The 20,213-nt window shown below is 40.5% G+C and overlaps 1 protein-coding gene across 2 annotated transcripts in view; it reads left to right on the top strand.

The window, feature by feature from the left end:
• The first annotated feature begins 1,436 nt into the window (after positions 1–1,436).
• Positions 1,437–20,213, top strand: part of RNF10 (ring finger protein 10) — a 36,067-nt gene continuing 17,290 nt past the window's right edge. The window contains exons 1-4 of one of the 2 annotated variants that reach the window (XM_081283858.1): positions 1,437–2,069; positions 12,440–12,636; positions 17,665–17,864; positions 19,731–19,821. In XM_081283858.1, coding sequence (XP_081139984.1) covers positions 1,913–2,069; positions 12,440–12,636; positions 17,665–17,864; positions 19,731–19,821 — 645 coding nt within the window. In that variant the 5' untranslated portion in view covers positions 1,437–1,912. Of the gene's footprint in view, positions 2,070–6,585; positions 6,689–12,439; positions 12,637–17,664; positions 17,865–19,730; positions 19,822–20,213 lie in introns of those variants that run through there. The other variant, XM_081283859.1, reaches the window with a different exon arrangement.

The following is a 20,213-nucleotide window of genomic DNA, read 5'->3' as shown; positions in this document are numbered from 1 at the left end:
ATGGTACTCAGCCAGATATAGTGGCACACACCTATAATCCTACCAACTCTGGAAACTGAGGCAGGAAGAATGCAAATTTGAGGCTGGCCTGAAGAATCTGGGGAGATCCTGTCTCAAAAAATGAAAAGAGCTAGGAATGTAGCTGAGTGGAAGAATGCCCCTGATTTTAATCTCCACACACACACACACACACAGCTATTTTCATTCATCCTAGTTTAAACTGTTAATTCCAAGAAAGTTATTTATTTATGTGCTTATTAATGTCTTGTATTCCATGCAATGACTAATAAGGAGCCAAGAAGGCCCAATTAGAGATCTTCTTCTTCATCATCATCATCATCATCATTATTTTGTAGTACTGGGGATTAGAACCCAGGGCTTTACATATGCTACGTAAGCACTCTACCAATGAGCAACATCCCCATCCCCTTTCTCATTTTTTTTTTTTTTTGACTTTGAGACAGGGTCTTGTTGTATTTCCCAGGCTGGCCTTGAACTTGACATCCTTCTGTCTCAGTCTCCCAAGTAGCTGGGATTACAGGTGCAGGTTATCATGTCTGCCCATTCATTCTGAAATGACAGTTAAATTCCACTTATTCACATCATGTGTGGCTCAGTGGTAACTCACTTGTCTAGCATGCATGAGGCCCTGGTTTAATTCCTAGCATCCAAAAATAAATAAATGAAATTGCACTCATCTTTCTGTGTTCAGCTCATGTGACATCACCTATGGGAAGTCCTTTACTCCTCTTAACTGTCAGTACTTCTCTCTTGTGTCTACTCTGATCAGCATTTTGTAGTTAACTATGTTGTATCCCTTATCATGTTCTTGATTGTAGTTTTATTTAACTTTATAATCTTTGGCATTCTTTGTGCCCAGCACGATGCTTGGCACATAGGAAGTTTCTTTCTTTTCTTTAGTGACAGTGGGATTGAACCCGCAGGGTCCTTTCAGTTTTTTTTTATTTTGAGATAGAGTCTTGCTAAATTGCTTAGGGCCTCGCTAAATTGTTGAGGTTGGTCTTGAATTTGCAAACCTCCTGCCTCAACCTCGAGAGTCTCTGGGATTACAGTCTTGGGCCACGAACCCCGGCAGGTACTGTCATTATTATTAACACTAGTATTTATAATAACATAAGAGAATTAATGCTATATATCTATTGATATTAATACTAGAAAAAGAACCATAAATCAAATAAGTCCATAAAGGAGTCATATTAGTATTTCAATGTTTGTCTGCATTGTTGTTAGTACTCTAACAATCTATATAATAGTAACAAATGCTAAGAAAGTCCGGACTTGGCAGAAACTACAAATCCCACAATCCCATGCTCTTAGTTGGGCGGAGGGTAGTGGGGGATAATCATCGCACCCGGATGTAAGTGAAAACTACGTTTCCCAGAATACATCACTCCTACTTCTCCAGTATAAATACTCCATCCGGGTTCTTCGAGATGCTGTTTGGCGACTCGTCGCCATTCCCGGAGCAGCTCGCCCTCGGCCTAGAGGCGAGTGTCGGTCGCTGTGTCGGAGACATTGGTCCCCGACACCAAGACAGCCAGCTCTCTCTCCTGCCCCGCGGCGGGAGAGCGTGTCCGGCCGGCCGGCGGGGCTCGCGCACCCTCCCTCGCCTCCCCTTCCCCTGCAAGCCTCCGCCCCGCCAGGCCCGGCCCGGACTCCCGAGCCCCGGCCTACTCCTCCTTCTTGGTCACCGCCGTCGCTGGGCTCGGTAGCCCCGCCTGCCGCTTCTCCTCCCAATTTGAGAAGCCAAGGAAGGAAACAAGGAAAAATGTCGCCATGAAGGCCGAGAACCGCTGCCGCCGCCGACCCCCGCCGGCCCTGAACGCCATGAGCCTGGGTCCCCGCCGCGCCCGCTCCGCTCCGACCGCCGCCGCCGCCGAGGCCCCCGTTGATGCCGCAGAGCTCCCCCAGCGCCGCCGCCACCGCCTCCGACATGGACAAGAACAGCGGCTCCAACAGCTCCTCCGCCTCTTCGGGCAGCAGCAAAGGACAACAACCGCCCCGCTCCGCCTCGGCGGGGCCAGCCGGCGAGTCTAAACCCAAGAGCGGTAAGATCGGGCCCACGGGAGCGGGCTGGGGGCGACTGCTGTCTTGTTGGGTCCCCTAGGGACAAACCACACTGTCTACTCCAGTTCCTTTCTCACCACCATCTTCATGGCTCAGATTATTTACAATTAAGTTAATCAGCACCGTACAGCGTGGTTTACGTGGATCCTTGCATCAAAACTTAAAACAGCTGGTAAAGTAGTAGATGCTATTCCTTTCCCCATTTTGCAGATGAGTTTTGAAAAGGGTAAGGTCACTCAGCTGTGAGCAGGCCTTGAGACCTGGTTTAACTGACTCATCAGTCCATGCTCTAAAAACTACTAAGTTTGTTGTACCTTTATGTTGAATTAGCATTGGATAGTATTAAAATTTAAACAAGAGAGGGTAGGGCCCAAGGACTTTTCAAACTCAAGTCTAATATTTAAAAATTTGACCCCGGATACGGTCCTCATCTTTCAATGGTTTTATTTAATATAGTTAATACAGTTTTATTTAATAGTTAGCAGTGAAGAGTGCAGACTCTGGATTCAATATTTTTGGGTTCAGGCCTTGAGTGTCCGAGTTTCCTTATCTTTCAAGGTGGAACTAATATATTAAATAATAAATAGTTAAGAGTACCTGACACCTATTAGGCACCCAAAACATTATGCCTGTTTTTGTTTTAACAGGGAAGATATTTCTGGTCATATTTAAGTTGTGACCATATGATAGCTGGCATTTATTGAGGGCTCCCATGGACCAAGTACTAGTCTAGGCTATTGCATCTGTTATCACTACTCCAGTCATTAACTTGTCTGGCAAGGTAGAATTGTTCCTATTTAAGGAAGGAACAAGCTGAAAAGGTAGAATGTTAGGAGTTGGCAGAGTCTGGAGTCTGTTCTCCATCTTATTTCAAAGCCTGTGTACTAGTTTCTTCTCTTTTGTATTTCCATTATATTAATGGTACTAGAAAGGTGTTTTTGGTGAGAGTGGGGGTAATGGCAGAGGGAAACATTTGGAATCCTTAAATGTAGAGGTCCAGTTGCTTAAAACTTAAGATTAAAAAACTGGAAGGCTAACTTAAACTCTAAGGTTTACTGATGAGTTCAGAGTTTACCAGCTGGTTATGACAAACTTGTTTACCTGGTGTGCCTGAGGACTTGTAGAGGTTGCTGATGGAACTCAGGTGGAAACTGCTTGTCTCCATAATAAAGTAATGCTTTAAATATTTAAGGGATTAGCATAAACTCTCAGGCCAATCAGGAACTTGTATGTAGACTAATTTGGGGGTTTTATACGTGTGGATCTTCATCATGATCCCTCCAAAGATTAAGGATAGTGAGTCCTTTTGGCCAGTGTTGGAATTGGTTTAGTGTGGTCTGCGTTTTTCTCAAGGCAGTTGATAATAGCTTTTCTTTTGCACTCTGTTTTCCAGGTATGATATTATATAATGATTTGGATCTCCAACTATCTGAATTCTCAGTTTTTCTAGGACCCTTCTTTAAGCCACTAACAAACATTCATGAGTCAGCTGCAATAAATTTTATTGTTTAAAAAGTTTATTCCTTAGTAAGCAGTAGGTGAAAGCTTGTGATAACCCAGACAAAACAACAAAAACTGAGGTGTCTAAGGCATTTTACTCCTATGCCCTTTGAATGTTTAATGGAGCTGATTATCTAACTGTGAATTCTATTATAGCTTGACCAAAGCAAATGATTTGTCAGTGTTTTCTTGTTGTTGTTTTTTTTTTTTGGTACCAGGTATTGAACGCAGGGGTAGTCAACCACTGAATCACATCCCCAGCCTGTTTTTTTTTTTTTTTTTTTTTTTGGAGACTGGGTCTCCCTAAGTTGCTGAGGCTGGCTTTGAATTTGCAATCCTCCTGCCTCGGCACCTGCTGAGCCGCTGGAATTACAGGCATGCACCACTGTGCCCAGCTAAGTGTTAATATTTCTAACAATTAATTTGGATAGGTATTGTTTGGTTCATTCTCACTTTTTATTTTCTTGTCCTGGGGATTGAATCCAGGAGCACTTTACCTCTGAGATACATCCCCAGCCCTGTTTTGAGACAGGGTCTTGCCAAACTGCTGAGTCTGGCCTGGAACTTTGGATCCTCCTGTCTTGACTTCCCAAGTTGCTAGGATTGTATGTGTACCCCACATGCCTGGTTCACTCTGACTTTTTAAAGTGATTTCTGTGTGTGTGTGTGTTTTGTTTTTTAAGTTGTAGGTGGACACAATATTTCAATCTTTATGTGGTGCTGAGGATCGAACCCAGTGCCTCACAAGTGTTAGGGGAGCACTCTACCACTGAGACAACCCCAGCCCGATTTCTGTTTTTTTAATGTGGTTAAATACTACAAAGTGAACTTAAAACTCTGGTTCCCTTTATTTATTTTGGTAATGGGAATTGAACCCAGGGGCACTTTATCACTGAACTGTATGCCCAACCTTTTTTAACTTCTTGAGACAGGGACTTGCTAAATGTCTGGAGTGTCCTCAAATGTGCCACCATCCTGCCTCAATCTCTCCATGTGATTACAGGCAAGCACCACTAGTTCACCTTTTTAATTGGAAACTTCTGAGGAAGAAAAAATTCGTGTCAAGGATGTTAGATTTCATGAAGTATGTAAGTGTGCTCCCAGGTGGCATTAGTTTTTAAGTGTTTGTTAGAAAGCTTGACCATGTTTGCCCTTGTCAGCACCTACTTTCTTGGCTTGAAGGATGTTGCTTTGGCTGAATATACACTTCTATACCAACCACAATGTACCGCTTGCATTTAGGAATAGCTTGCATTTAGAAATATAGTTGATGGGAAGGGATTAAAAGATTAGCAAACTGGGGTGGGGTTTTGGCTTAGCGGTAGAGCCTCACCTAGCATGCTCGAGGCCCTGGGTTCGATCCTTAAAAAAATAATAAAAATAAATCAAAATAAAGATATTAATGTCCTCCTACAACTAAAAAATAAATATTTTTAAAAATTAGCAAATGCTGCCTTAAGGGCATTGTAGCTGGGTGGGGCAGGGTGGCAGGCACCTGTAATTCTGATACTTGGGAGGCGGAGGCAGGAGGATAGCAAGTTGGAGGCCAACCTGGGCAGTAGTGGGCAACATAAGGAGACCTGGTCTCAGAAAGCAAAATGATGGGGGAGGGGATACAGCTGATGCCAAAACTGTTACATCAGATACTTAGAACCTTTGATACAATGACTCAGAGATGGTTGTGCTAAAGAAAAGGTACACTCAGGTTTTGCATAATTTCGTGAAAAGGTTTCTGAAGTATTTCAAAAGCTGACTAAACACCTGATATAGTTGATCCTGTGGGAATTATTGAAAGGACAGCCTCAAATTTTAGAGTACCGAGTTAAAGGAAAAAAGGAGGGTGAGATGCAAAGACATAGTTTGCCTTTTTTTTAAGGTAAAGAACAAAAGATTTTTCATACTTAAATATTTAATCGTTTTCTCTTTCCTACCTCATGAGGAAAAAACTCTTTTGTTTCTATACTTTAAATCATGTGAGACACAAATGGTCATTTGCTTCCTAGCTACATAGCTGCATTTCCTTGAGCCTTTGTTTCTGTGGCTGGCTTGTTTGTGCTTCATTTGTTCACAGGAAATGGATAAATTTGGTACTGGGATTTTCTTGATCTTTCCGACCAGAATTGCATACCACAGTTTCTTTGCCTTGGCTAATTGCTTCAAATATTTACAGAACATTCTTTTTCTTGAGTATACTTCTATAGCTTTATTCCAGTAGGGCTAACATGCTGTTCTTATAACATTTCAACAGTGAATATCCCATGAATATAAAACTCAGAGGAGAGAGATGTTTAGTGAGTGGAGAATTCATAGAGAAAGTAAAAAGAGGCAAGAAAGAGGCTAGGCAATTTATAGCCTAAGAGTGGACCCTGGCCAGGAACTAGACTCTTGCCCCATCCTGGGCCAATGGCACTGTAATGGAGGTTAAGGGAAGGTCAGTTATTATGAAGCAGTTATTTTGAGGTTGGTGGTATGAAGCACCGTCCTGATACTCTTCCTGTTATTCTGGTAACAGAAGCTAGGTTACTAGGTGATCTGCTTTGAAGAATACCTCTGAGTTGTAAGTGGACCTGGGAGTTTTGACTTTGAAAATCCTGATTTTAAAGCCTTCAGTAAAACCACTTAGAAAAGTTGTAAGAATTTGAGGGTCTGTTGGCTGGAGTCCTTGATTTATTATGTGGCTTAACAAGTTGGAAGTTTAGTGGGTACTCTTGTCTAGAATGATTTTTATTTATTAGGCTTTCAAATCAAGGCAGCTGTGTGCTAGCCACTATAGAAGTTTTTTTCTTATTCAGTGAGGAAGGAGGGTAAAGTATTAGTCCCATTGTACAAGGTGAGAAAACCAGGGCTTAAGAGGCATTAGAGTTGGTTTGTCTAAGTAAATTCTTATGGAATCCTAGGAGACATTTATAAATATACTTTATATAATAAGCTCACTTAGCAAGCAAACTTATTGGCGCATGCATCGTTCCTGATACCACCTCTCTCTTCCTTTCATTCAGAATTACTAATTACAGCTGGATTCAATTTGTTGTCAGTTGATTCTATAGTAAGGCCATGTGTTGCCCCTCTGGAGGTGCTTGTCAACCACTCTGGATGATGGGTAAGCAACTTGCTTGTGATTACAGCATGAATCAGCAACAGAAACTTCCTGGCTGGTATTCTGACCTCTAGGCTGTGCCACCTGTTAGAACTAGAGCTAGAAATGTTGATGATGCCAAATAATTTTAACTCTGGAAAACTCATGCCCCTTAATGGGGGAAGAGACCGCTGTTACTTTCCATTTGGGAAGTGTGGAAAAACTAAGACACTTGATTGTTTTTAAGTCTTTTGTTGACCCTGAGAGCCAAAGTTCTGGACTTGAGCCATTTAACTAATGCTCTTCTCCGTTCTGGATTGTGTCTTAACATTATTTATTCTTAGCAGTTATTCTTAGCTCTGTGCATCAGAATCTCCTGAGGACCTTTTTTTATTTTTTTGCTACTGAGGATTTGAACCCAGGGGTGCTTTCCTGATGAGCTACATCTCCTACATCTCTAGTCCTTTTTGCTTTTTGAGATAGGGTCCCACTAAATTGCTGAGGCTGGACTTGAACTTGAAATCCTCCTGCCTCAGTCTCCTGAGTTGCTGGGATTACAGATACAGGCCACTATGCTCAGCCTGAAGACACTTTTTAAAAATACTTGTGGGGCCTTTTCCTGGCAATTCAATCTGATTCTTTAAGTCTGGATTGGGCCTTAGGGTCCTGGGTGTGCATAATTTTAAAACTGGAAGAGAGACTTTGTTGTGCAGCAAAGATTGAGAGCCATCATGCTGAGGTTTAAAACTTCACCATAAAACAAAAAGAATAAATTCTTTTTTTAAACGACCAAAAGAAAAATATCATAGACATTTTTTCCCAAGAACTTGACTTTTTTGTTTTCCAAAATCTAACGTAAATCATCTCATTGCTTCTATTAGAGAAAAGAGTGTGAATTCTGTATATATATTCTGGCAAGCTGTTTACAAAATATCTCAAATAGCACTACTAAACTTTATCTCTGGGTCCCAGGCAGGACAGTTCCTTCAGTTTTTAGCTACTTACTGCCTGGATTGAGAGATAAGAGCCAGTCTCTTGAGAGGTCTGACTTGATACCCTCAAGTAAGTAGAAGATGAGGAGGAGTTGATTTTTAGCCACTAAAATCACGAATTCTTATGTGATCTGTCATATAATCTGATTTAGAAATGAGCAAGCAGTTCTCTGTCCACCAGAGAGCATTTCTGTGTTATGAAATGGTTTCCTTGCTAGTGTGGTAATAAATGAAGAAATGAAAACAGTCCTCTTGCTGAATGCTAGTTTATTTTCTTAAGCTCTTACAGTGTAGAATTTGGCTTCACCTAAATTTGTGGAAACTGAAGTGCCTTTCTGGTGGAGGATCCTCTGACCTTTTTTTGTGTGTGTGCTGGAGATCCAACCCATGCATGTTAGGCAAGTGCTCTACTATTGGGATACATCCCCAGAAAGGTGCCTTGTTTGTTTGGGGAGTAATGAGAAGTGAATCCAGGGATGCTTTGCTACTGAGCTATAATATCTTCAGCCCTTTTTATTTTATTTTTTTATTTTGAGACAGAATCTTGCTAGGTTACTGAGGGTCTCATTAAATTGCTGAGGATGGACTCAAACTTGTTATCTTTTTGCTTTAGCCTCCCAAGGCTATGGAATTGCAGGTGTGTGCCACCGTGCCTGTAGAAAGGTGCTTCCTTCTCTCTCTCTCTCTCTCTCTCTCTCTCTCTCTCTCTCTCTCTCTCTCTCTCTCTCGGTACTGGGGATTGAACTCGGCGGCATTCAATTACTGAGTCACATCCCCAGCCCTATTTTGTGTTTTATTTAGAGGCAGGGTCTTACTGAGTTGCTTAGCACCTTGCTGTTTCAGAGGCAATCCACTGTCCTCCTGTCAGTCATTGGGGTTACAGGTATGCACCATGGTGCCTGGCCTAGGAAAGTGCTTCTCTTGAAAACAAGTTGAGTCAAATGCAGGATCATATGAAACAGCCTTGAATGATGACGTTTGGGGAATGTTTTCTTTTTTCTTTTTTTTTTTTTTCCTACAATGCTGGGGAATTGAACTAAAGGCCTTCCATGTGCCAAGCTATTATTACTTAGCTTTATGCTCTCAGCCCCTGTTTTCTTTGTATGTCTATTCTTATAAGACTTCATTTGTTATCATGAGTTGATGTGGAATGGGGTTAAGAAGAACGAAGCAGGAAAATGGCTGAGGTTAGTTTTCAGTGGTGAAGAGTTGGGCTGGGACTGTAGGCAGAGTGCTTGCCTATCGTGTGAGGCACTGAGTTCAATTCTTACACAACGTAAAAACAAAATAAAGACATGCAGTTCATACACAACTGGGGGCAGGGGAAGAGTTAGCCTGGAGTTCTGTATACCTTGAATTCATTTATATGGGAAATTTTTTTTTTTAACAGTGCTTAAAATATTGACCTTATGTGTCCTAGGCAAGTGCTCTCACCAAGCTATACTCCCAGTTTTCATATTTGAAATTTTTTTCATGAAACTAACTTCGTTGGTTGAGGATAAGGCAAAATGTGAATGAGACCCGAAGCTTTACTTTTTGCTTGAGAGCGCGCGCGTGTGTGTGTTTTGCAGGGCAGGGGGCGGTGTACTGGGATGGAAACCAGGGGTGCTTTACCACTGAACTACCTCCCCAGTCTTTTTTTTTTTTTGAGACGGGGTCATGCTAAATTGTCCAAACTTGCCTGGAATTTGAGATTGAGATTGAGATCCTCCTGCCTCAGCCTCCTGAGTTGCTGGGATTACAGACCTGTATCACCTGCCCAGTTTAGCTTTACTTTCTAATTGCTACCACTGGTGCTGTGTTTGCTAATTGTTGCCAACCGAGGAATAGGGAAAAGTTTAGTTCTTTTAAGAGTTTTTTTTTTTTGTTTTTGTTTTTTTTTTGTTTTTTTTAGTTCTCGGCGGACACAACATCTTTGTTGGTATGTGGTGCTGAGGATTGAACCCGGGCCGCACGCATGCCAGGCGAGCGCGCTACCACTTGAGCCACATCCCCAGCCTCAAGTTTAGTTCTTTAGGTTAAAACTCTGGTCACTCTCCCTGTTTTATGGTTATTAGTGGATTAAGCCTACCCTGGCTGTGTTTCTGTAATGGTATATTCCGCTTACATTGCTGCCATTTCATGTTGTTATTGGTTCAATTTCCAGGTTGTAGTTGGTTAGGTTTGGACAGGATGGCTTATCTCTCATTTATCCCATTAGTTGATTGAACTCATATTTCCTTTTATTTGAATTTATTTAGTCTGCTGTAAAGTAAGCTAGTGAATTTACTTATCTGGGAAAAATTTCTTATAAATATTGGTTTTAAAAATTACTGATAAATCTTCAGAACAACAATTCTATGTAGTTAAGTCATAATCTTAGAGGTGAGGCCTGAGCACAGGAATCCCTTAAAAAGCTCATCTGAATGATTCCTGTGAATAACAGGATTGAAAACCACTGTAATAGGATGAAAGTGAATGGCTCCATTTCCCCCAAATTAACTGTCATTAACAGTGTGGTATATTTCCTTGGTTTACATGGATCTATTAATTTATATACTTTTAATATAAGCAAGATGAAACTATATTTGGGAGAGTAGGAACCTTTGTAGTTTCTGAAGTTCATGCTGGAATCTCTTAATTTTATAAATTATCTCTACCAAACCCTTAATTCTGAGCATAAAACTGATGGATCTTTTTTTTTTTTTTAATTTAATGAAAAGTCCTCCAATTTCAGTTAGGCTCAGTGCATGCCTATTCTATAGTCTCAGCTACTCAAAAAGTTAAAGGGTGAGTATAGTTTGAGCCCAGGAGTTCAGGCCTGCTCTTTGAAATAGCCACCCTCACTTTCCACTCTAAATTTTTGCTTTTAGTCATTAAATTATTATGTAGACTGGTTCATATTTCCATATTGCAATAGTATAATAATAGGGTGATTTAGGAAAAACTTTGTTTTTGGTGTTACTGTGGGCCTTGTGCACATAGGCATGTACTGTACCACTGAGCTACATCTTCAACCTTCTTCAACCTTTTTCTACTTTTAGTTGTATATGGTTCTCAGATAGGTTTGGTTTTATTATTATTCTTTTTTAAGTTGGTAAACTTAGCATGTATGAAGTATGCTCATGAAGGTTCTTTAATTTGGGACAAAAGAAAATCCATGCAGTTCTCTAGTGGAAAAAAATGGAGCAATGAATATAAAAAGACTCTTTACACAAAATACACATGGTCAGCAGATTACAGCCTGTAATCCCAGTGGCTGGGATTGTGCCAACCCACAGGAGGATTGTGGCGTCAAAGCCAGTCTCAGTAATGGCAAGGTGCTAAGCAACTCTGAGACCTTGTCTCTAAATAAGATACAAAATAGGACTGGGGATGTGGCTCAGTGGTTGAGTGAGTTCAATCCCTGCAATCCTCCCTATTGCTAGTTATGAGAAATTCAGGTTTAAAATTAAGGCATTTTGATCTTTCAGTTAGAGTATTCGAAAGAGTAAAATGAACTAGCATTCTCTTTTATAGTGCTGTTAGAACATAAATTGGTATAACAGTTTTAGAAAGCAACTTGAAGATGTGTAAAAGACTTTTAATGATCATACTTTATCAGCTAATTTCATTCTGAGAATTTGACATAGTCTATTAAAGCAGCAGAATTTTAGATGCTACCTAATATATTGTGCTGTAAATGTATGGCAGACAGTAGTGCAGTCGTTAATTATGCTTTTGAAGTCTAGGAATGGGTGAAAATGTTCAGAGTAACAAGTAAAAGACAATGTATCTTGTATGCTTGCTGTTTTACATAGAACATGTGGCAAGTATATTGAAAGGAAATTAAAACTATTAATAAGTCAGTGTTTTGTGGATACTGGCAACTTTATTTTTGGATAATTTCAAAATTTAATATTCTTATGTAATTGAAGGAAAAAAGCAAGAGACTTTTTTTTCCTTGTCCTAGGGATCGGACCTAGGCCCCACACAGGCAAGGCAAGCACTCTACCACTCAGCTATGTGCCCAGCCATTTTTTTTTAATTTATTTTTTTTGCAATAGTTGGGATTTATCCTGGAGTTTCCCTCAAAGCCAAGCAAGTACTTTACCACTGAGCTATATCCCCAGCCCTTAGTTTAAATTTTATTTTGAGACGGGGTCATGCTAACTTGTTCAGACTTGCCTGGAACTCATGGTCCTCCTGAGTAGCTGGGATTACAGGTGTGAACCACTATGCCTGGCATAAGAAACATTTTTAAAAAGGATGTAACTTGGATATAAATCAGACTCATCTAGTATTCTTTTAGAGCTCAACTTTTGTTCTGTCAATTTAGTAGCTTCTCAGTTTGGCTTCTAAAACATAAATGTTGTTTTGCTTCTATGCCTCTTGACTATATCTGCTTAAGCCTAGGTCAGCCCTTGCAGTATAGAATAATGTCTTCTGTCCTGCTGCCAGATAAAGTACTTTTTCTTAATATAGAATGGCTGTTTCCTTTCCTCTTTATCTGAATGGACTTTTACAAGATACATGCCTAGGCTTGTAAAAGAGACATTATGAACTGATAATCTCCATAGTTTGATCTGTACTCTATTTGTCCTGGGGGAGGGACTCCTTAGGCTATCATCAAAACAAAAATCCTGCATAAGGGTTGTCTTCCTCAAAGCACCAATGGCTGGCTAAACGCATATTTTTTGGAAGTTGTGGAAAAGTCCATTTTCTCTTTATTTAAACACAATTTTTCTGGGAGGTGGAGAAAAATTATTTCACTTATTTAAATATGTAACTTCTTAACTAATTCCTTTGTGTTTCTTCTTTTCAGACGGAAAGAATTCAAGTGGATCCAAGCGTTATAATCGCAAGCGTGAACCTTCCTACCCCAAAAATGAAAATTTTAGCAACCAGTCCCGTCGCTCCAATTCACAGAAAAGCAAAACTTTTAACAAGATGCCTCCTCAGAGGGGCGGCGGCAGCAGCAAACTCTTTAGCTCTTCTTTTAATGGTGGAAGACGAGATGAGGTATGGACTTTGAGATTGTCATTCCTAGAATATGAGCATGAGTTTTTTTGTTTTTCCTGTAGTTGAGAGAGGGGAGCAAGAGGTAGAAGAATGGGTAACCAAAGCAATCTTGAGTAGTTTAGATTTAACTAGGTCTGGAGCTTTGCCTCTTTTTTCTTCTGAAGGTTATTAAAATTTTCTGAGGAAGAAGGTTTCATAATTTTGGAGTGTGAGAAATTATGGCATAATTTGGGACCTTACTTGTATATTAACCTGAACGCCTGTCAGCAAGAGTGAGTAATTATTCTGCTTGAATGGTCCATACTCTGTAACCATTACAGAATAAAATAGTTGTTCACTCGGTCACTGGGAATTTATTCCTTGCCTACTTGCACCAAATACCATTTAGGAGTTGGGAATACAGCATTAAACAAAAGTTTTTTTGTCCTTTGGGAGCTTATATTCTAGTTTGGAGAGACAATAATTAATTTTTAGTTTTGCCTCAGGGATTGAACCCAGAGGCACTGAACCACATGCCCAGCCCTTTTTTGTATTTTAGAGACAGGGTCTTGCTAAGTTGCTGAAGCTGGCTGTGAATTTGTGATCTTCCTGCTTCAGTCTCCTGAGCAGCTGGGATTATAGATGTGCACCACTGCACCTGGCATGCTTTCTATTTTAAGATAGTCTCAGTAAGTTGCCTAAGCTGGCCTTGAACTTTTGATCCTTCTGCCTCAGCGTTCTGAGTTGCTGTTTTTTTTTTTTTTTTGTTGTTGTTGTTGTTGTTTGTTTTTGCTGATGCTGGGTATTGAACCCAGGATATCATTCATGCTAGGCAAGCCCACTCCTACTGAGCCACACCCCCAGCCTGGTGAAGATACTCTTGGTGAGAGTGATGCAAGGGGTGGTAATGGTGGAGGTGATGAGAAATGATCAGATCTGGGATATTACTTTAAAGTCAACAGTATTTTATTTGCTAGATATGGGGACTAAGAGAAAAGTCTGAGTAATGTTTTTGGCATGAGGTCAATTCAGGTACCATTTGCTATAGTAGGGAAGGTTTCAAGAGGAGTACAGATTTTTGCAGGGAGGAGGTACAAAGATTGAAATCAAGAACTTTATTTTGGAAATGTTATTTTTCATTGGAATACCTATTAGACATCTAATAGAAGTAGACAGTTAATTATGAATTTGAAATTTAAAGAGGAGACCCAGGTTGGAGAGCCGGTAGCATATAGTTGTTTTTTAGAACTATGAAACTAAATGAGCTGTATCATTAAGGAGTTAAATTGTAAAACAGCAATAGGTTGCTGAAAATGGTGGTGTCATGCCTGTAATCCCAGCAATCTGGGAGGCTGAGGCAGCAGCAGAATTGTAACTTTGCAGCTTTAGCATCTTGTGAGACCCCGTCTCAAAAAGGGCTAGCTCTGTGGGAAAGCACCCCTGGGTTCAATGCCCAGTTAAAAAAAAAAAAAAAAACCCAAAACTGATCAACATGGATTCAAAAGAGATGGGGATGTGTTGTAGCTCAGTGATAGAGTGCTTGCCTAGCATGTGTGAGGCATTGGTTATCCTCAGCACCACATAAAAATAAATAAAGGTATTGTGTCCATCTCCAACTAAAAAAAAAAGTTAAAAAAAAAAAAAAAGAGAGAGCGGGGCTGGATGTGGTGGTGCGTACCCATAATCCCAGAATCTCGGGATGCTGAAGCAGGAGGATTGCAAGTTCAAACCCAGTCTCAGCAACTTAGACTTTGTCTCAAAAAAAAAAAAAAAAAATAGGACTGAGGATGTGACTCAGTAGTTAAGTGCACCTGGCTTCAATTCCCGGTACCAAAAGAAAAGTAGGATGGGAAGAAGAAACGGCAAGTTAGACGATAGTTTCTAGTGGCTTTGCTCTGAGAAGTAAAAAGGTAAGATAGTAGCTTGAGAATATGATGTTGACAGGAATGTTAAGATTTGGAAGGTTAGATCTTGTCTAACCTAATGATTATGATGAGAGGGGAAAAAATGATAAGAGAGGAAAAGGGGAGAATGCTGAACAGTGAGTTCTTGTGATCTAGTGCAGAGTGAAAGAATTGGTTTAGGAGTTTTGTCAGCTTATCCATAGTAATAAGAGAAAGACTCGTTAGCAGAATATTGGAGTTCTATCTGAATATCGTGCTCATTTTCTTAGTGAAATACATAAAGTTAGCTGAAAGAGGAGGTTGGAGAGCCTGAGGCATGAAGGAGTTTTCTGGGAGAATAGGAGACTAAAAGGACTGTGGAAGAATAGTAGGATTGCAGTATGAATCTTAGGCTGTGTAAAGGGCTTCTTTGGTGAGACCAGTTGTGTGATTTTTAGCTATGTTTTGCTGCCTTTGGGCTGCTATGGAGGTGAAGGTGAATACAGCAGATGAGAGAAAGGGCAATGAACTACAGGATCTAAACCAAATAAAGCAAGGCAGTTAGGAGATTGGATCCTTGGTTTGGAGACCTAAGGGTAAAGAATTACAATAAGGACTAACCCTTGAACAGAATGAATTTCTGGCTGGACAGTAGGGTGCTCAAAATTAATGATATGATCATTAACAAGCACGATCTACACTATAAAGTAGTGCTCTGTAGTGGAAAAGCAAATCGTGTATCTAAAATTCTAGTTGCCACATTAAAAATGAAAAATAAGAAACAAGCTTAGGCAGTTGTAACTATAGTCTTATATACTTTGGGAGGCTGAGGCAGGAGGATTGCTTGAATCCAGGAATTCCAGGCCAACCTGGGCAATATAGCAGACCTTGTTTCCAAAACAAAATTTAAAAAGCAAATGAAATTAATTATTATTATTATTGGTACCAGGGATTGAACTCAGGGCACTTGGGCACTGAGCCACATCCCCAGTCTTTGTATTTTATTTAGAGACTGGATCTCACTGAGTTGCTTAGAGCCTCATCGTTGCTGAGGCTGGCTTTAAACTCAAAATCCTCCAGTCTTAGCCTCCTGAGCTGCTGGGATTGCAGGCGTGCGCCATTGCTCCCAGCCAAGTTAAATTAATTTTGACATATTTAACCAAGTATACTTAAATAAACTTAATATGTGACATATCTAGGTAGTGGCTCCTGTATTTGATAACAGCTCTAGAAGGTATACCTGTCTATAGAAGTGGGTGCCTCAAATGGGGTGAGGAAGGCTGATTGGAAGAGAACTTGATAGGTCAGCATCTTGGGCAAATGATCGGGAATTGACATGGATGGTACTGTAGAAAGTGAACCAATGAGGACAATAGTTGAAGATAGAAGATGGAGAATGGGTAGGGTTTTGTTGACTGAGCACAAGCTCTCAGATCTGAGTTTGGGGCATTGGGGATGGAAGACTAATTAGGGGAGATCAGAGCCATGTAGACAGAGTCCTGGGCACAAGAGATAAGGGATGATCTGGGAAGCCTGGTGCTTCCTGTGGTGATTTACATAAATAGGGTGGGGCAAGCTCCAAGATAGGTTGTTAAGGTAAAAAAGAAAGTTGTCTGGTATGCCATGGCTTATATTTATTTTATCTATTTTTGTTATATTTATTTTAAAAGGTCATGTACTATGATTCTGTATACATAAAATGTCTCGGCATATTTATTGCCTCTGGAATAGAATGTAGTTTTCCTTTTTGTACTCTTTAGAATCTTCACCATGGATGTGCACAGTAATTTGACTAAGCAGCAAAAGGCTTGCGTTTGTATTTCCTTTGGCCCAATAATTATTACTGTATGTTGAAAATAAATAATTGGAGTTTAGGGGTATAACTCAGTAGTAAAGCACTTGCCTAGCATGTGTGAGGCCCTGGATTTGATCCCTTGCATGCATGCATGCATAAATAAATTGCAGGTGCCTTCATATTTGTGTACAAAGATCTATCCACAAATGTGATTATTGGAACAATTTGTAATAGTGGGAAAATTACACTGTCATAAATAAGGCATTAAAATATGGCATGCCCGTATTATGTAATGATACGTAAAGTGATAGTATACTGATATTGATGTGGCAGAATGTTTTATAGTATTCAATAGGAAAGCGAGGGTGAGAAATGTACTTAGCTGTCTTAGCACTTACCTTTATCACTTCAGTTTGGAATTGTTGAAGACTGAAATGTGTCCTGACATTTCTTTCATCTTTGTATGCAGCACTATTATATATGTTTTTTTGCCACTTTGTAAACTGTTTCTGAATCTGCTGATTGGGTTTATTTCTGGACACAAAGGTAGTCTGTCTAGGTGTTCTAATTCTGTCAGTTTTAATTAACCAGGAATAGCAGTGTGGGTCTTAGGAAGTCTCTTGCAGGATCCAGAAACCTATGGCAGTTACAGTGGCCTTTGGACTGCCTCCAGAGGGTGACTCCACAGACTTGCTCTGTCAGAAAAAAAACCTCAAGGGCCGAGATCGTAGCTCAGTGGTAGAGCGCTTGCCTCGCACAAATGAGGCCCTGGGTTCGATCCTCAGCACCACATAAAAATAAAGATATTGTGTCCATCTACAACTAAAAATAAAAATTAAAAAAAAAAAAACTCAAAAAAAAAGCTAATAAGAATGAAGGTGTGGACTTCAGCTTTTAGTTCAGAGGTAGAGCACTTGCCTAGCATGGTGAAGGTGCTGGATTTGATCCCAACACCACAAAACAACAAAGACAGAAGAATGGAGGTTTAGGAGTCCTATAGGACTATGGGAAGATTAATCCAGTAAATAGATCTTTGAGCTTTAAGATAGCTAGGAGGAGTTTGTGCTGGGCTTTGTCATTTAATGGTTGATTTGCCATTTAGCAGCGCCAACTAAATAATTTCGGTCTTCAACAATTCCAAACTGAAGCGCAGACTAAATAAGTAATGGGAATGTTAAAGGCTCTCCCCTGACCCCCTTCACTCTCATCTAGGTCTGGAATAGGGTTTTGCATTATCTCCTCCTAGGAAGATAATATTTAAGTCTTTTTTTTTTTTTTTTTTAATATTTTAAGCTGTGTCAAGGAGGGTTTGTGCTGGTTTCTACTATAAATTGGTTTTGTCCTGATCCTAAACACTTTAATTCTCCCTAGGTAGCAGAGGCTCAACGGGCAGAGTTTAGCCCTGCCCAGTTCTCTGGTCCTAAGAAGATCAACCTGAATCACTTGTTGAATTTCACTTTTGAACCTCGTGGCCAGACAGGTCACTTTGAAGGCAGTGGACATGGCAGCTGGGGAAAAAGGAACAAGTGGGGACATAAGCCTTTTAACAAGGAACTCTTTTTACAGGCCAAGTAAGTATTGCTTCTCTGGGAGAAAGTGGAATTGAGAGACTTGAGATAGTTGGGTTGCTGGGAGGAGCACTCCTTTAAACTATAGGAGAGAGGCAGAAAGGAAACCGATGCCTCTTTTTTGCCTTTTTCACTTTCTTTCCAAGTAGGTGTTTTTGGTGCTTTAATAAATGGCATTAGTATATTGAAAAGGTGGAAAAAGTAGAATTGGATCTGATTTGAATCTCCTTATAAAGAAGAGATTTTTCTTCCCCCTGGTTTGGTGCTGGGGATTGAGCCTAGGGTGGAACATTGTAAGCATGCCCTTGACCTCTACCACTGAGCTACATTCCCACCCCTTTATATTTTTTGAGATGGGACCATTTTTTGAGATGGGACCTCAAACTTGTAATCTTCCTGCCTCAGTCTCCTGAGTAGCTGGAATTAACAGGTGTGTACCACTGTGCCTGGCTAGAAGAGGAAATTTTTGTGGGTGTGTGTGTGTACACACACACACACATAAATTATATTTTTATATATTTTTTTTAGTTGGACACAATATTTTTATTATGTTTATTTATGTGGTGCTGAGGATCAAACCCAGTGCCTCACACATGCGAGGCAAGCTGAGCCACAATCTCAGCCCCTAGAAGAGGAAATTTCTTTTTTTTTTTTTAAAGGAGGCCTCTACCTATCTTTTTCCTCCTTTTCCCATTTTTTTGAGAGAATTTTTAATATTTATTTATTAAATATTTATTTAGTTTTTTGGCGGACACAACATCTTTGTATGTGGTGCTGAGGATCGAACCCGGGCCGCATGCATGCCAGGCGAGCATGCTACCACTTGAGCCACATCCCCAGACCCCAAGAGGAAATTTCTTAAGGAATAATTTAATGACAGATTGAAATGCTTAGCAGACATTTGCTGAAATACTGATTTCCATTTTTTTTTTTCTTGCTGGGTATCAAAAACAGTGCCTTGCATGTGCTAGGCAAGTGCTGTGCCACTGAGTTAAATCCCCAACTTTTCCCCACCTCTGCATTTTTTTTTTTTTGGTACCAGGGATTGAACCCAGGGGACTCTCACCCACTGAGCCACATCCCCAGCCCTTTTTATTTTTTTATATTTTGTGACAGTTTTTTGCTCAGGGCTTTGCCATGTAGCTGAAGATGACTTTGAACTGCGATCCTCCTGTCTTACCCTCCTGAGTCACTGGGATTATAGGCGTGCGCAACTGCACCTCCCACTTTTATGGATGGACAAAATATTTTATATGGTGCTGAGGGTTGAACCCAGTGCCCCACATGTGCTAGGCAAGTGCTCTATCACTGAGCTACAACCCCAGCCCTCCTCCCCGCTTTTTGAGATGGGATCTTGTGTTGGTGCCCAAGCTGGCCTTCAACTTCTGTGCTCAAGTGATCTCCTATGTCACCCTCATGAGTAGTTGGGACTAGGGGTGTATGACTCCATCCCAGCTCCCCTTTGTTTTCTCATGTGTGGCATTAGGTATGATGGTTTGACCTTGTATTGAGACTGAAGTAACCATTGTATGCTTTATAAAACTGATCACAGATGATTTGAGAACAGTTTTCAGCTTCCTTGAAAATGAGTCGAGTTCTGGGATTCCAGGGGTTGAGGGAGGAAATCTGTTTACTTCTAGTTCAAAGGAGACCAACAGAGAACTTGGCTGGCCTTGGACCTCGGTCTGCTGAGTTTCTTCCAGAATCAGGGTTCAGGGTTCGGAATTGAGGCATTGTGAAGATGGTGCTTCACAAATCAGGGCTGCTAATGACTTACATTTAATTCTAAATAAAGAGATGATTGAATTCAGCTGAGGATGTGGCGATTCTCACAGTCGGCCTTTTTTCTGTTTTCTTCCCTATTTCTAGCTGCCAATTTGTGGTATCTGAAGACCAAGACTACACAGCTCATTTTGCTGATCCTGATACCTTAGTCAACTGGGACTTTGTGGAACAAGTGGTAAGTAGCTCAAAAAGTTTTAAGTTGTAGGTGAGAGAACAAAATAGGGACAGTGGTGACAAAGCATCTGCTGGCTGTGTTAACTGCTGATTGAGTTCCTTTTCTGTCTGGCCTTATGATAGACATTCTCAGAGGTCAGTTCCTGGTTCTTCCTGGAGTTTATTTTGTTACTAATTGGTCTGGCCTCAGGAGATAGAGTGTAGAAGGTTCTGATCCAAAGGTATATAAGCAGATCTGTCTACCAGCTACTACTGGGAAGTCGTAACCCAGAGAGAGACTCTTAATTTCCCTCCTTACCCAGAGGAGCTCGATTATGTGGACATTTTTTATTGGCAGCCCTTTGTGTAATCAGTGTCAAATTAGCACACAGCTGCACTTTCCATCAAAGCTGT

The sequence above is a fragment of the Spermophilus citellus genome (genome assembly GCF_964194105.1).
Source record: "Spermophilus citellus genome assembly, chromosome: 3".
Taxonomy (NCBI): domain Eukaryota; kingdom Metazoa; phylum Chordata; class Mammalia; order Rodentia; family Sciuridae; genus Spermophilus; species Spermophilus citellus.
This window is presented reverse-complemented; position numbering and strand designations above follow the sequence as displayed.